This window comes from Hyla sarda, chromosome 2 (assembly GCF_029499605.1).
Source record: "Hyla sarda isolate aHylSar1 chromosome 2, aHylSar1.hap1, whole genome shotgun sequence".
In the NCBI taxonomy this organism is placed as follows: domain Eukaryota; kingdom Metazoa; phylum Chordata; class Amphibia; order Anura; family Hylidae; genus Hyla; species Hyla sarda.
This window is the reverse complement of record NC_079190.1, coordinates 370,742,210-370,756,348: the sequence shown is the minus strand read 5'-3', so window position 1 is coordinate 370,756,348 and position 14,139 is coordinate 370,742,210. Positions and strand designations below refer to the sequence as shown.

Below are 14,139 nucleotides of genomic sequence, written 5' to 3'. Positions count from 1 at the left end.
TAAAGCAGTATTTGGAGTCCCAGGACAGCCAGCTTTGTCCAACCAACAGCAGCTCCGGCTGACTGCAAAGATCTTGTCAGAGCCCATTTAGTGCCCACAATAATTTTTTAAGGAGTAGGGGGTTGCCAAGGGACTTTGTCCTTTTACCATTGAAGTTTGTTTGGCAGCACTATCTACATCATTGGGGTTTGTTACCCTTCTGATCCTAAAGTGACTAGGCTCAACAGAGCTATAACCAAGTTAAGTCCTAATGTACCTAAACCGGTGGCTCCTTGGTACCTACTTGTAAAACTTAAGCATCCAGTTGGTCAACCAGTTTATCATTTGATGTCACTAACTAAGAAATTGACCTTCCTATTGACTGTTGTCTTAGCCAAATGAGTGGTAGCGCTTCTAGCCTTTGGTTCTAAGGGACTGTATGTGTGTCTTCTAACAAGATAAGGTCATCTGAATGTATCTATTTTCTTCCTTATTTTAGGTCAACCAGGTTGTGTCTTTCCCTATTTTAAAAGAGTATTCCTCTTCCGGTCATGTCGTTCTTTGGAGCTTGTGGACTTAACATGTCCTATATGCGCTTATTTTACAAAAACATCCTTATTCAAGGTAGATAAAATCTAATCCTTTCTGTGTCTGGCTCTTAAATAGGATAGAACGGGTCTAAAACTTTTGTAGGTGAATTAAAAGGTTATGGTCCTGATTTATTAAGAATAAAATGTAGTTTTCTTTGAGGATTTTTTTTCCTGACAGGTATTTTTCCATGGTATTTACTAATTCTCCCTGTGTTTTCAACTTTGTTTTGCACTATGTTTTGTACTTTTTCAGTAGGACAGGGAAGTATACTGTAAGTCTCTTCTTTATATTTTCTAATTCATTTTAACGCACTTCACCCTTTGTCTCAAAAACTGTAGTGACAGTTTTAAAAAAAAAGGCCAAACAAAAACCTGTGTGGAAACCTAGCCTGAGCTCATCGTGGTCCTCTCCTAACAATATTGTATTTTATTACAAACTTTCAGAAAGATCTTAAGAGGAGGTGGCCTGTGAGCAGCCAATTTTAAAGTCGGCAAGACGTGTCCTTCCCTAAGGGGTTTCTTGCTCCCCATATGTTGCGCTACTGAACAGGGACATCAGTTACAGTAAGTGTTGGTTTTAATATAAACCTTCTTTCCCTTAAACCCTTCAGCATTACAAGGCTTTTGGGGGTTTGGGTGTCATTATATAAGCTCAGGCTTCACCCTTTAAAATTCCATTTGTCCCATCAGTTCTCAGGATGGGGAAATTCCCAATGTGTTGTGCTGCTGACGGAACTTAGGGAAGCAAAGTTTACAATAAACCCAACACTGTTTTCCAGCCTTTCATTATGAAATTATTTTTTACAGCTGAAAATTCAAGCCGTAAACAGAATTTCCACAGCGGAAACATCTTTTAAGGAAATTTAATCCATTAGGGACATCGGGTGTACAGGTGCGCTCTTGCCCCTTAGGCCTTAACGCACCACTTGGGGAGGTTCAATGAGCGCCTCTAAGCTGCTTTTACTTTAGATGCTGTGATCAATACCGTTCATGGTGTTTAAAGGGAAAGTAAAAGAGGACCAAAATATGGCACTGTTACGCCGAGCGCTCCGGGTCCCCGTTCCTCCCCGGAGCGCTCGCCTCATCCCTGTTGCTGCAGCGCCCCGGTCAGATCCACTGACCGGGTGCGCTGCGGTCCCGCCTCCTGCCGGGGTGCGATTCGCGATGCGGGTGGCGCCCGCTCGCGATGCGCACCCCGGTCCCCGTACCTGACTCGCTCTCCGTCGGTCCTGTCCCGGCGCGCGCGGCCCCGCTCCCTAGGGCGCGCGCGCGCCGGGTCTCTGCAATTTAAAGGGCCAGTGCACCAATGTTGGTGCCTGGCCCAATCTTCCAATTACCTATTAGTGTGATCACCTGTGCACTTCCCTATATTACCTCACTTCCCCTGCACTCCCTTGCCGGATCTTGTTGCCTTAGTGCCTAGTGAAAGCGTTCCCTTGTCTGTTCCTAGCCCGTGTTCCTGACCTCCTGCCGTTGCCCCTGACTACGATCCTTGCTGCCTGCCTCGACCTTCTGCTACGTCCGACCTTGCTTCTGCCTACTCCCTTGTACCTCGCCTATCTTCAGTATCTTCAGCAGCCAGAGAGGTGAGCCGTTGCTAGTGGATACGACCTGGTCACTACCGCCGCAGCAAGACCATCCCGCTTTGCGGCGGGCTCTGGTGAAAACCTGTAGTATCTTAGAACCGGTCCACTAGCACGGTCCTCGCTATCCCTCTCTGGCACAGAGGATCCACCTCCTGCCAGCCGGCATCGTGACAGTAGATCCGGCCATGGATCCCGCTGAAGTTCCTCTGCCAGTTGTCGCTGACCTCCCTACGCTGGTCGCCCAGCAAGCTCGTCAGATCGCCCAGCAGTCGCAACAGATAGCGCAACGAGATCAACAGCTGGCATACTTGACCTCCGAGGCACTGCGTATTCAGTCACAGATACAGCAGCTGCAGCCGCAGATACAGCAACAGCTCCAGCTGCAACTACCATCTCCTCCGCCGGCTCCTGCAACTCCTCCGCAGCAACCGGTCCTTCCTAACCCCTGCTTGTCCCTGCCGGACAAATTTGGCGTAAAGATCGCCCAACGAGATCAACAGCTGGCATACTTGATCTCCGAGACACAGCGTCTTCAGTCACAGTTACAGCAGCTGCTGCCGCAGATACAGCAACTTCAGTCACAGCAGCTGCTGCCGCAGATACAGCAACTTCAGTCACAGCTACAGCTGCAACAACCATCTCCTCCGCCGGCTCCTGCAACTCCTCCGCAGCAACCAGCCGTTCTTAACCCCTGCTTGTCCCTGCCGGACAAGTTTGATGGGGACCGCAATGATTCTGCCACAGCCACAGTCCAGTCCTTCTTCGCTGAGGTCCGTGGTGTCTTCGAGGAGCCTGCCCGAGCTTCTTCTGCCGAGATTGCCCTGCTGAACCTGGAACAGGGTGTTTCTTCCATTGGCGAATACGCCATTCAGTTCCGTGCTCTTGCTTACGAGTTGTCCTGGAATAGTGAGGTTCTCTGCGCGACCTTTAAAAAAGGCCTATCCAGCAACATTAAAGATGTTCTGGCCGCACGAGAGACTCCTGCTGACCTACATGAACTCATTCATCTTGCCACTCGCATTGACATACGTTCTTCCGGATGGCGTCTGGAGCTCCGCCTGGATATGGACTTTGTTCGCACGAAGCGTTTTTTCTCCCCGGCTCCTCTCTCCTCTGGTCCTCTGCAATCCGTTCCTGTGCTTCCCGCCGCGGAGGCTATGCAAGTTGACCGGTCTCGCTTGACACCTCAAGAGAGGACACGACGCCGCATGGAGAATCTTTGCCTGTACTATGCCAGTACCGAACACTTCCTGAAGGATTGTCCTATCCGTCCTCCCCGCCTGGAAAGACGTACGCTGACTCCGCACAAAGGTGACACAGTTCTTGATGTCAACTCTGCTTCTTCACGCCTTACTGTGTCTGTGCGGATATCTGCCTCTACCTTCTCCTTCTCTACTATGGTCCCCTTGGATTCCGGATCTGCAGGAAAATTTTTTTTGGCCTCTCTTATCAACAGGTTCTACGTCCCTGTGACCAGTCTCGCCAGACCCCTCTACATCTATTGTATTAACAATAAAAGATTGGACTGTCTCATGCGTTTCCGCACAGAACCCCTCCTAATGTGCATCGGACCTCTTCACGGAAAAATTGACTTTTTTTTCCTCAGGTTCTTTGGCCCCAAGAAGAGGGGGAGACCCAAGGGGGGGGGTACTGTTACGCCGAGCGCTCCGGGTCCCCGTTCCTCCCCGGAGCGCTCGCCTCATCCCTGTTGCTGCAGCGCCCCGGTCAGATCCACTGACCGGGTGCGCTGCGGTCCCGCCTCCTGCCGGGGTGCGATTCGCGATGCGGGTGGCGCCCGCTCGCGATGCGCACCCCGGTCCCCGTACCTGACTCGCTCTCCGTCGGTCCTGTCCCGGCGCGCGCGGCCCCGCTCCCTAGGGCGCGCGCGCGCCGGGTCTCTGCAATTTAAAGGGCCAGTGCACCAATGTTGGTGCCTGGCCCAATCTTCCAATTACCTATTAGTGTGATCACCTGTGCACTTCCCTATATTACCTCACTTCCCCTGCACTCCCTTGCCGGATCTTGTTGCCTTAGTGCCTAGTGAAAGCGTTCCCTTGTCTGTTCCTAGCCCGTGTTCCTGACCTCCTGCCGTTGCCCCTGACTACGATCCTTGCTGCCTGCCTCGACCTTCTGCTACGTCCGACCTTGCTTCTGCCTACTCCCTTGTACCTCGCCTATCTTCAGTATCTTCAGCAGCCAGAGAGGTGAGCCGTTGCTAGTGGATACGACCTGGTCACTACCGCCGCAGCAAGACCATCCCGCTTTGCGGCGGGCTCTGGTGAAAACCTGTAGTATCTTAGAACCGGTCCACTAGCACGGTCCTCGCTATCCCTCTCTGGCACAGAGGATCCACCTCCTGCCAGCCGGCATCGTGACAGGCACATAGGGGGAGATTTTTCAAATTTTTTTTTATCACAAAAAGTGCATAGGAGAAAAGTTGCCCAGTTGCCCATAGCAACCAATCAGATTGCTTCTTTCATTTTGCAGAGGCCTTTGTTAAAAATGAAAGAAGTAAGCTGATTGGTTGCTATGGGCAACTGGGCAACTTTTCATCTGGACAGGTTTTAATAAATCTCCCCCGTAAGGAATAGTAAATTTCCCCCATTGTCTGCATATATATTTACTTACTATCTGTGTTTTTAGCTTTCCATGGTTTCAGGTCCATTTTTGGCATATCAGTGCAGTTAAGAAAATCTTTAGGGTAACTGTTGCCTAGAAAGACATTTTCAGGGACTTGTTTTATGTTGGTATTAGCACATAAGATATGTGCCATAGTTACGTTCTCTATTGATGTTTTTTGTTCCAGACTGAATACTGAAGGATTTTCATAGTGAAACCTGAAAAAAAACAAAGTGTGATCAGTCATACATTTTGAGTTCAGCTCTTTAAATCCAACAATTAAAAAATGGCATTTTGTTCTACAGTATATTCAGACTACATGCTACACAGTTAGGCTGTATTCACATTTCTTTCTATGATGTCTGTTTTAGGATAGAGCTAGATGGCAATATCTGGTCTAGTCTTTTCTATGGACCATGTTAGGCAGTGTAGCTCAGGCAAGTATATTTAGGCAATTGAGAAAGCATCTGGAATGGGTTAACAGCTAACAGAAGTGGATTGACACCTAACAGCATTAACCTTTTGAGATATGCTTGTAGAGTGGATGATGCTGATAACAATGATATTTACTGTTGGCTGATGTGTGGCTCCATTGCTGCATTATTTCTGGAGTGACCTTGTAAACTTGATTTTGTCAGCAGCTATCTGTCAGCAGGCTCCTTTTAAATAGAAATATTTACTGTATATATTCTTACTGTACAGAAAATTGCTACATACCGATCTCCGTCTCTAGATCTACGGAACTGGTCTCCAATTATACAAGATAACAGCTCTCCAATCCTTCCTCCAGGAACCGAAGGCTCAGAGACTCCTCCAACCCAGAGATCAATGTTTTCAGGTGTCCCATACAGTTCCATTAGCTTTTCAGCAAATTCTCTATTTTTCATTACGATGGCCAATTCATCTACATTTTGTGGTGCAGAAAGATTGCAGAATCGTCTCCATGCATTGTATCCTTGTAAAGTAAATAATCAGCACTTAGAAACATAGGAAAAGGCAATATACAAAAGGGATCTCTATAATAACCGCAGTAAAACGAAATAGTAGCAGATAAAGGCTATGCACATATTGAGAGCTATTAGTTGGGGACACATACATTAAATTGATCTCGGAAAAATGATCACAGGCAGTGTGGGTGCATTCTTTCCTTTTTGTCCATGATGGCAAATATTGAAATCCAACTATAAACTGGGGTACATTTTAACAAAAGTTCATGACAATTTGTGGTTTACAATATTGTAAATCCAATGGGCCACAAGACGCCATGTCCCTCCACCTAAGCCCTGGCCCCTTTTAGTTATTTATTATTTTTTAAGAAAGTTCCAAGATTAGGTTTCTGGTTTACTGTGGTGGATAACTTCCCCTACCCCATATGTAAGTGTGCTACACTCACATTAATATGCCAAGGATATGGGACAATAATGTATATATATATATATATATATATATATATATATATATATATATATATATATTTTTTTTTTTTTTTTAGAAAAATTTGTTCCAGAGCATGCCCGACAAGAATGTGTGTATACAAGAATGGAATCTAACAGGGTTTAAATTAATTGAAATGTGGTGTTACATTAGGGTTAATTGCCCCCCCCCCCCCCTCCACTTGCCCTAATTTTACACCACATGTAAGGTTTCGACTAACTTCTCTAAACTTAAAATATTGCATTGCTACTAAAAATTTTTTACTGTACCTGCTAATCCATGTTCTCGACCTCTCTGTATATTAATAGCAGCTAAATCAAGACCAATAGGAATGACCAGCTTAAAGAGACGATCTCTCAGTTCTTCAACCATTATCTGATTCTGGCCAATTACTTTGGCTTTATTGGCTATCATACCACGGAATATAGGATCAACCCCACCTGCATAAAAGGTATAATGAACATTAGCCGAGAGAATGCTAAATGGCAAGTACATGAACAGTATGCATTATTGAACAAAAGTATCAGTATGTGTACTAAGGAGTAAACTTAATGTACCTCTTGGCAAAACAATAGTTTTCTGATATACTTCTTTAAAAATGTTTCACATTTTATTAGAGAAAACTGCCTTTGAAAATACCATCACTCTGGGTCCCCATACCTTCTGGGACACTGATGAGTCCCACAGCAGCATGATAATGTGTAAGGGTCATGGACAAGGGATAGATGATTGACAAGGCTAAGGGAGGAACACAGCCTGTAGAAACACTGCTGTAACACAGAGTTTTACCAAACATGTGCCTTCAGCTGTTGCAAAACAACAACTCCAAGCATGCCTGGACAGTCAAAGGATATCTGGGCATGCTGGGAGTTGTAGTTTTGCAAAAGCTGTAGGCACACAGCTGAAGGCAAAACTGCTGTAAAAACAGAGTTATCCAAACACTGTACCTTCAATTATTCCAAAACTACAAGTCCCAGCATTACAGGACTGGCTAAGGATGACATTCATAAATTACAGGAAGTTATACACTCACCATATTGTCTATGGTGGTAGAGTACAGGCAATCCCCAATAATCATTATGTGTTTGTTTGTGTGTGCGTGTGTGTGTGTGTACAGCATAAATCCAGAGAGGAAAGGGTTACAGAGCAGGGCTTCCAGGTTCCCAAGAGCAGTGAGTCAGCAGAGTGAGGGAGGGGGAGGAGTCATCACAGTGCAGACAAGAGAGGACATGCCCCCTCCCATTGACAAGATGAAAAAGACATTGGGCAGCTGTAATATGCAATTTTTTTTGTGAAATATGGGTAATAGAGACATAAAAATTACATGTACATGATCAGGATGAGGTACTGAGTAATATATAACAGTTTTGTTTTTCTTTTTGGGATCTGACTGGTACGCTTTAAAATAAGTTACCTTCTTTCGCTACTATCCATGAAGCAAAGAAAGTCTGATGGATTGGGACTGCTGGCTCTGGCTCATAGGGAATGTAACCTTCTGCCAATCTGTATATAAATGGTTGGATTAGGGTATGACCCATTCTGAAGGCGATGGTGAAGGCATTTGACACTGCTGGGTCTTCATCTTCATTGTAAGATTGATAGTTAGGAAGAACTTTAGACATCTCACTACCCAACAGAAGTGGCAGCCAATCTTTGTGCATTATTTTCTGTCAACCAAAAAGAGAAATGTTAGATATAGTTGTTATCTTAAAAGACAGACTGAACAGTAGTGTAGATGTATGAAGACCATTTTTGGAGGCCTTAATACCCACATGCCAAAAACAGTAGCATTATGTACATATTGCTTGTGCTTAGCAGTATTAAATATGCAATATACTGCACCTGTATAATGCTTCCTATTATTTTGCGGGCTTCTTGGTATAGTTTTTCTCCATTCCATTTTGGGTTTAGCTTATGCAGCTCTGTAGCGATACGGTTGTGTTCTCGCATGAAGAGAGTATGGAACGCTGTCAGCCCAGGTTGTTCACTACCTCGCACATCCCCTGCAACAAATTTAAGCCATTACTAAGCTGCACTGAGAATTAACTGTTCATAACTCACATTTCATAGATTGTGAGTTAAATCCCACAAAGAACCCTACACAAATGTTTTAAACTCACCTAGCATTGTATAGTTGCTATTGCAAATTTTACTTTACTACTAAGTTATATGAAGAACACCAGTATTCAAACATTCAGACTACTAAAGTTACAAAAATATTTGTGAAGATCTCCACAATACAATGACTAAAATGGCAAGAACCTTATGGAATGAGGTCACTACTTGATACTTAAAGGGGCATCCCAGGCCACAACTTTTTTATATATATCAACTGGCTCCGGAAAGTTAAACAGATTTGTAAATTACTTCTATTAAAAAATCTTAATCCTTCCAATAGTTATTAGCTTCTGAAGTTGAGTTGTTATTTTCTGTCTAACTGCTCTCTGATGACTCACGTCCCGGGAGCTGTGCAGTTCCTATGGGGATATTCTCCCATCATGCACAGCTCCCGGGACGTGACATCATCATTTAGCAGCTAGACAGAAAACTTCAGAAGCTAATAACTATTGGAAGGATTAAGATTTTTTTTATAGAAGTAATTTACAAATCTGTTTAACTCTCCGGAGCCAGTTGATATATATATAAAAAAAGGTTTTGCCTGGAATACCCCTTTAAAGGGGTAGTCCAGTGGTGAAAAACTTATCCCCTATCCTAAGGATAGGGGATAAGTTTGAGATCGCGGGGGGTCCTACCGCTGGGGCCCCCTGCGATCTCTCTGTACGGGGGCCAGGCTCTCCAGCCAGATAGCGGGTGTTGAGCTCCACACGAAGCGGCGGCTGACACGCCCCCTCAATACATCTCTATGGCAGAGCCGGAGATTGCCGAAGGCAGCGCTTCGGCTCTGCCATAGAGTTGTATTGAGGGGGCGTGTCGGCCGCCGCTTCGTGCGGAGGTTGACACGCCCCCTTCCCGTGGGCTGTCGGGGCTCCGTACAGGAGATCACAGGGGGCCCCAGCGGTCGGACCCCCCGCAATCTGCAACTTATCCCCTATCCTTAGGATAGGGGATAAGTTGTTCACCACTGGGTTCACCACTGGACTACTCCTTTAAGTTTGGATTCAAGTGATGGATATGATCACTGCAGATTCATTTGTTTTCCTTCCTATTTAGTTGAAGGAAAGAATGCCAGAATCGTGGTGCTTTATGGGATTAAGAAAAGGGTTACATTTTTCTTTCCCAAAACAATGCTACTCTTTTCTATGGACCATGTTAGGCACTGGGAAAGCATCTTGAATGGGTTAACACTTGACAGAAGTGGATTGACCCTTAGGGTAGGGTCACAAGTAATGGATCAGCAGCATATTTTAAGCTGCGGATCAACTGGTGACTCAACCCATATTGGGCCTTCAGGTGTTGTCGAACGCACCTGCTCCCCCTCGCCCAACCACATAGCCTGCTCGCAGCGGCAATCCACCACTCTGAGCAGCCACACTGAGGGCCTGTGAATCGCTGAGTGCACTCAGACATCGCAGCTACACAGCAATGTCTGAGTGCACTCAGCGTCTCGCAGGCCCCCAGTGTGGCTGCTTGAAGCAGCGGATTGCCGCTGGAAGCAGGCCAGGGGGCAGGGTGAGGGGGAGGCAACAGCTGAAGGCACAATATGCTTGGGGTCTCAGGCGTATCCACTGTCTAAAATACGCTGAGGATCCGTTACGTGTGACCCTACCCTTAAAGGGAACCTGTCACCAGCATCAACTGCACTAACTTTTTGAGATACACTTGTAGAGTGGATGATGCTGATAACAATGATGTTTACTGTTTGCTGATGTGTGGCTCCATTGCTCCATTATTTATGGTTTTCTTATAATGCAAGTTAAGTAGCTTGGTGCATGTTGGGTGTTCTCAAGTCACGAGTTCCCTGTGACATGCAAACTGGATCTCCTCCTCTGTGGCATCTCTCTCACAAGCATGGGGTTTCATCTCATGTGACCTGTGGTTGCGGCTGCGCATGCACAATTGTGAAAACTCTCTTCTTGAGATAGAGATTTCACAGGGGAGGAGGATTAGGCCGAGGGAGGAGGGTTTTTACTCTGAATATCCAGGCCGGACGTTACTGAGAAATTGGCTCTTGGGAACACCAAAGTGCACCAAGCATATATTTCTTTATATATCTTATATTGTGTTATGTAAAATGAAATCTTATAAAAATGCACTACAAAAAAAAACAGGTATGATGGAGCAACTGAGCCACACATCAGGAAACGGTGAATACGATTGTCATGAGCGTCACCCACACTAAAAGTCTTCACCAATAAGTTGCGGGTAATGATGATGGCAGATTGCCTTTAACCCCTTAAGTACACGGCCCATTTTGGCCTTGAGGACACAGCCAGCTTCATTTTTGCATATTTGTTTTTTCCTCCTCACTTTCTAAGAGCCAAAACTCATCTTCAGACCCATATAAGGGCTTGCTTTTTGTTTGACCAATTGTACTTTGTAATGACACCTTTTATTTTATCATTAAATGTATGGCGCAAAAAAAAAAAATATCTTGTAGGAAAACTGCAATTTTTCTAATTTATGAGAGTTTAGTTTTAATAGAGTGCATTTTACTGTAAAACTGATATGTTATTTTTATTCTGTAGGTCAATACAATTCAAATGATACCAATCATTATATGCATTTCTGTTATTGTACTACTTAAAAAAAAAAAAAAAAAAAAAAGAACTCAAACTTTTCAAACAAAATTAGCATGTTTTAAATTTTCCTATTTGGACACCTATAATTTTCTCATTTTTCCCTATATGGAATTAGGCTTTTTTTTCCAACCTTTACACCGTTCATCTTATGGGATCAACTGGTGCCAGAAAGTTAAACATAGCAGGAGCAAATCCCCATAGCAAACCTATCCTGCTCTGGACAGTTCCTGACATGGACAGAAGTGTCAGCAGAGAGCACTGTGGTCAGACAGAAAATAAATTCAAAAAGAAAATAATTTCTTGTGGGGCATACAGCAGCTGATAAGTACTGAAAGGATTAAGATTTTTTAATAAAAGTAATTTACAAATCTGTTTAACTTTCTGGCACCAGTTGATAAAAAAAAGTTTTCCCCTGGAGCACCCCTTTATAATTATATATATACATATATACATATATATATATATATATATATATATATATATATATATATATATTGTATTTTTATAATTTTTTTACACTCTATTTTGTAAAATGGGAAAAGGAGGATTTTAAAATTTTTATTGGAGGAGGGGCTTATTAACATTTTGTTTAAATAAACATACATTTTTTTATGTGCCCTAAGGGGACTATTTATAGAAATCACTTGATTGTAAATACTGTTCAGTGCTATGCATAGGCATAACACTGATCAGTCCTATCTACTTTTTTGGTATATCAGAAGGCATAACACCAAAGAAGAATGCAGCAGAGCAGCAGGAGGCAGGTGAGCAGACCTAGTCTGCCATCTTGACTTATCAGACTCCCGTGCTGGTGGTCCGATAAGTCTAACTAACCCCGATAATACTTCAGATGTTGTGACCAGTATTGATTACAGCATCTGATGGGTTAATGGTGGGCATCAGCGTGATCGCTGATTTCTGCCATTATCAGTGGGTCCCTGGCAGCTGACAGCTGCAATCGCAGCTCATGCGGTTGCTTCATGTACATCCTGGTGGGTTAAGTACCAGGGCTCCTGGACGTACATTTAGGTACAATTTACTTAAGTGGTTGATATAGAGGGTTTTAAATCGTGTCAGTACGGACAATTTCCAGAGGCAATTTCTACAGATTTAGGGACAACATAGTACCACACATCATCACGTTTAACACATTTAAAGGAAAACTGTCACCCTGATCACCCACACTAAATCCAATACACAGGGTTATAGTATGGGTGACCAGGAGTGAAAAGAGGGGTCACTTTCCAAATTCCATCCAGTGACTCCTATGATATTGCCCGACGTAATTCCCATTCTCAATTCAGTTTGTAAACTAACTGTGCTTGCGCTCCTGCCTACTAATAGAGGCAGATTGTTTCAGGGGGCAGAAAGAAGCAGGGGGCGGACAGCCATCCGGGCCCCGCCTGCTGCGCGCAGGTAATCCAATTGAGAACGGGACTTTCGTCGGGCAATATCACAGGAGTCACTGGATGGAATTTGGTAATTGACACCTCTTTGCACTCCTGGTCACCCACACTATAACCCTGTGTATTGGGTTTAGTATGAGTGACCAGGGTGACATTTTTCTTTAAAGACAATTATGAAAGAAAAGACAGCTAGTTTACAACAGGAAGTAATGAACTTTTGGTATATCATAGAGACATAAAACCTACTGTAGTCAAAGATGTATTGCACAACGTGTGACAGGTGAACTGTGGTCTGTATCCAGCACTTGCTATATGCAGCATTTTTGGGGGAAATGTGCAATGATCTATGTTTACTCAGGTTTCTGGGCTATGTGGAGTCCTGCTAATGTAGTTTATTGGTACTTTGCACCTTTTTGTATTGCATTTATATTATTTTGTATTAACCCCTTCCCGCTATAGGACGTATGCATACCACCGAGCACCCGACACGTTCGTGCGCTGGGACGTATGCATATGTCCTAGCAATCTCCGGCAATGCCGCAGGCAGCGCAGGAGATCGGCGGCGGGACCCGGCTGTAAATCACAGCCGGAGTCCCGCCGCATCTGCCAGAGCCGCGATCGTGCCAGTCCCGCCAGCATTAAGCCCATAGATGCCGTGCTCAGGATTGTGTTGACAGGGGGAGCACGCTACGTTCGCAGGTCACAGTTGGTTGCTATGGCAGCAGGAGGTCAGATCATGACCTCCTGTCTGCCTGCTACGGAAGCCTGTGAGATCCAGCCACATGTGGGATCGCACAGGCTGTAGTGTCTGCAGCTCATCAGGTTATACTGTGCTGCAGTATAAATGTTTTGCAGCATTGTATAACCTATAAAAAGTGTAAAATATTTAATAAAAAGTTCTTCAACAAAAGTATGAAGTGTAAAAAAAAAAATAAAAAAGATGGTCCTTTCCCAATAAAAGCCCTGTATTATCACCAAAAAAGATCAAAAACACAAATCATATATATAATAGGCATTGCCATGTCTGTAATGACGTGTACTATAAAACTATATGTAAATGTAAATTAGCCCGCACGGTGAACGCCGTACAAAAAAAAAAAAGCACAAAATTTGCCAATTTTGGTTCAAATAGCGGAATAAAAAAGATCAAAAAGGTAGCACGTATTGCAAAAATTATACGAATAAAAAGTACAGCTCATCCCGCAATGAGAAATGGCATCAGACAAAAAAATAAAAAAGTTACGGCTGTTGGAAAATGAATGGCAGAAAAATAATTTGGCTCTGAAAAGGAAAAAGAACATAGAAAGCTATATAAAATGGGCATCGCCATAATTGTACTGACCCACATAATAAATATAACATCACTTTTACCGCACAGTGTACTGAAATTTTCCAGTTTTTCACAATATTTTGGAGTTTTTCACAAAAAATGCTGCATGTGTAAACAAAAATGCACCACTTATATAAAGTACAATATGTCACGGAAAAACAATGTCAGAATTGCTCCGCTCAGTAAAAGCGTTCTACAGTTATTACCATTTAAAAGATACACGTCAAATAAAAAAAAAGTGCCTGGTCATTAAAGGGGTACTCCGCCCCTAGACATCTTATCCCCTATCCTTTGGATAAGATGTCAGATCGCCGTGGTTCCGATTCTGGGGAGCCCCGGGATCCCCGCTGCGGCACTGCGCTATCATTACAGCACAGAGCGAGTTCGCTCTGCATGTAATGACGGACGATACAGGGGACAGAGCATCGTTAAGTCATGGCTCCGCCCCTCGTAACGTCACATCCCACCCCTTTCAATACAAGTCTATGGGAGGGG

The 14,139-nt window shown here is 44.1% G+C and overlaps 1 protein-coding gene across 5 annotated transcripts in view; it reads right to left on the bottom strand.

The window, feature by feature from the left end:
- LOC130357969 (myeloperoxidase-like) overlaps positions 1-14,139 on the bottom strand; it is a 68,010-nt gene that overhangs the window by 2,782 nt on the left and 51,089 nt on the right. For all 5 annotated transcript variants that reach the window (XM_056560756.1, XM_056560757.1, XM_056560758.1 and 2 more), the window contains 5 exons: positions 8,051-8,211; positions 7,623-7,875; positions 6,478-6,648; positions 5,492-5,729; positions 4,784-4,992 (listed from right to left, as the gene is read on the bottom strand). In XM_056560756.1, the coding sequence (XP_056416731.1) occupies positions 4,784-4,992; positions 5,492-5,729; positions 6,478-6,648; positions 7,623-7,875; positions 8,051-8,211 (1,032 nt within the window). The remainder of the gene's footprint in view (positions 1-4,783; positions 4,993-5,491; positions 5,730-6,477; positions 6,649-7,622; positions 7,876-8,050; positions 8,212-14,139) is intronic.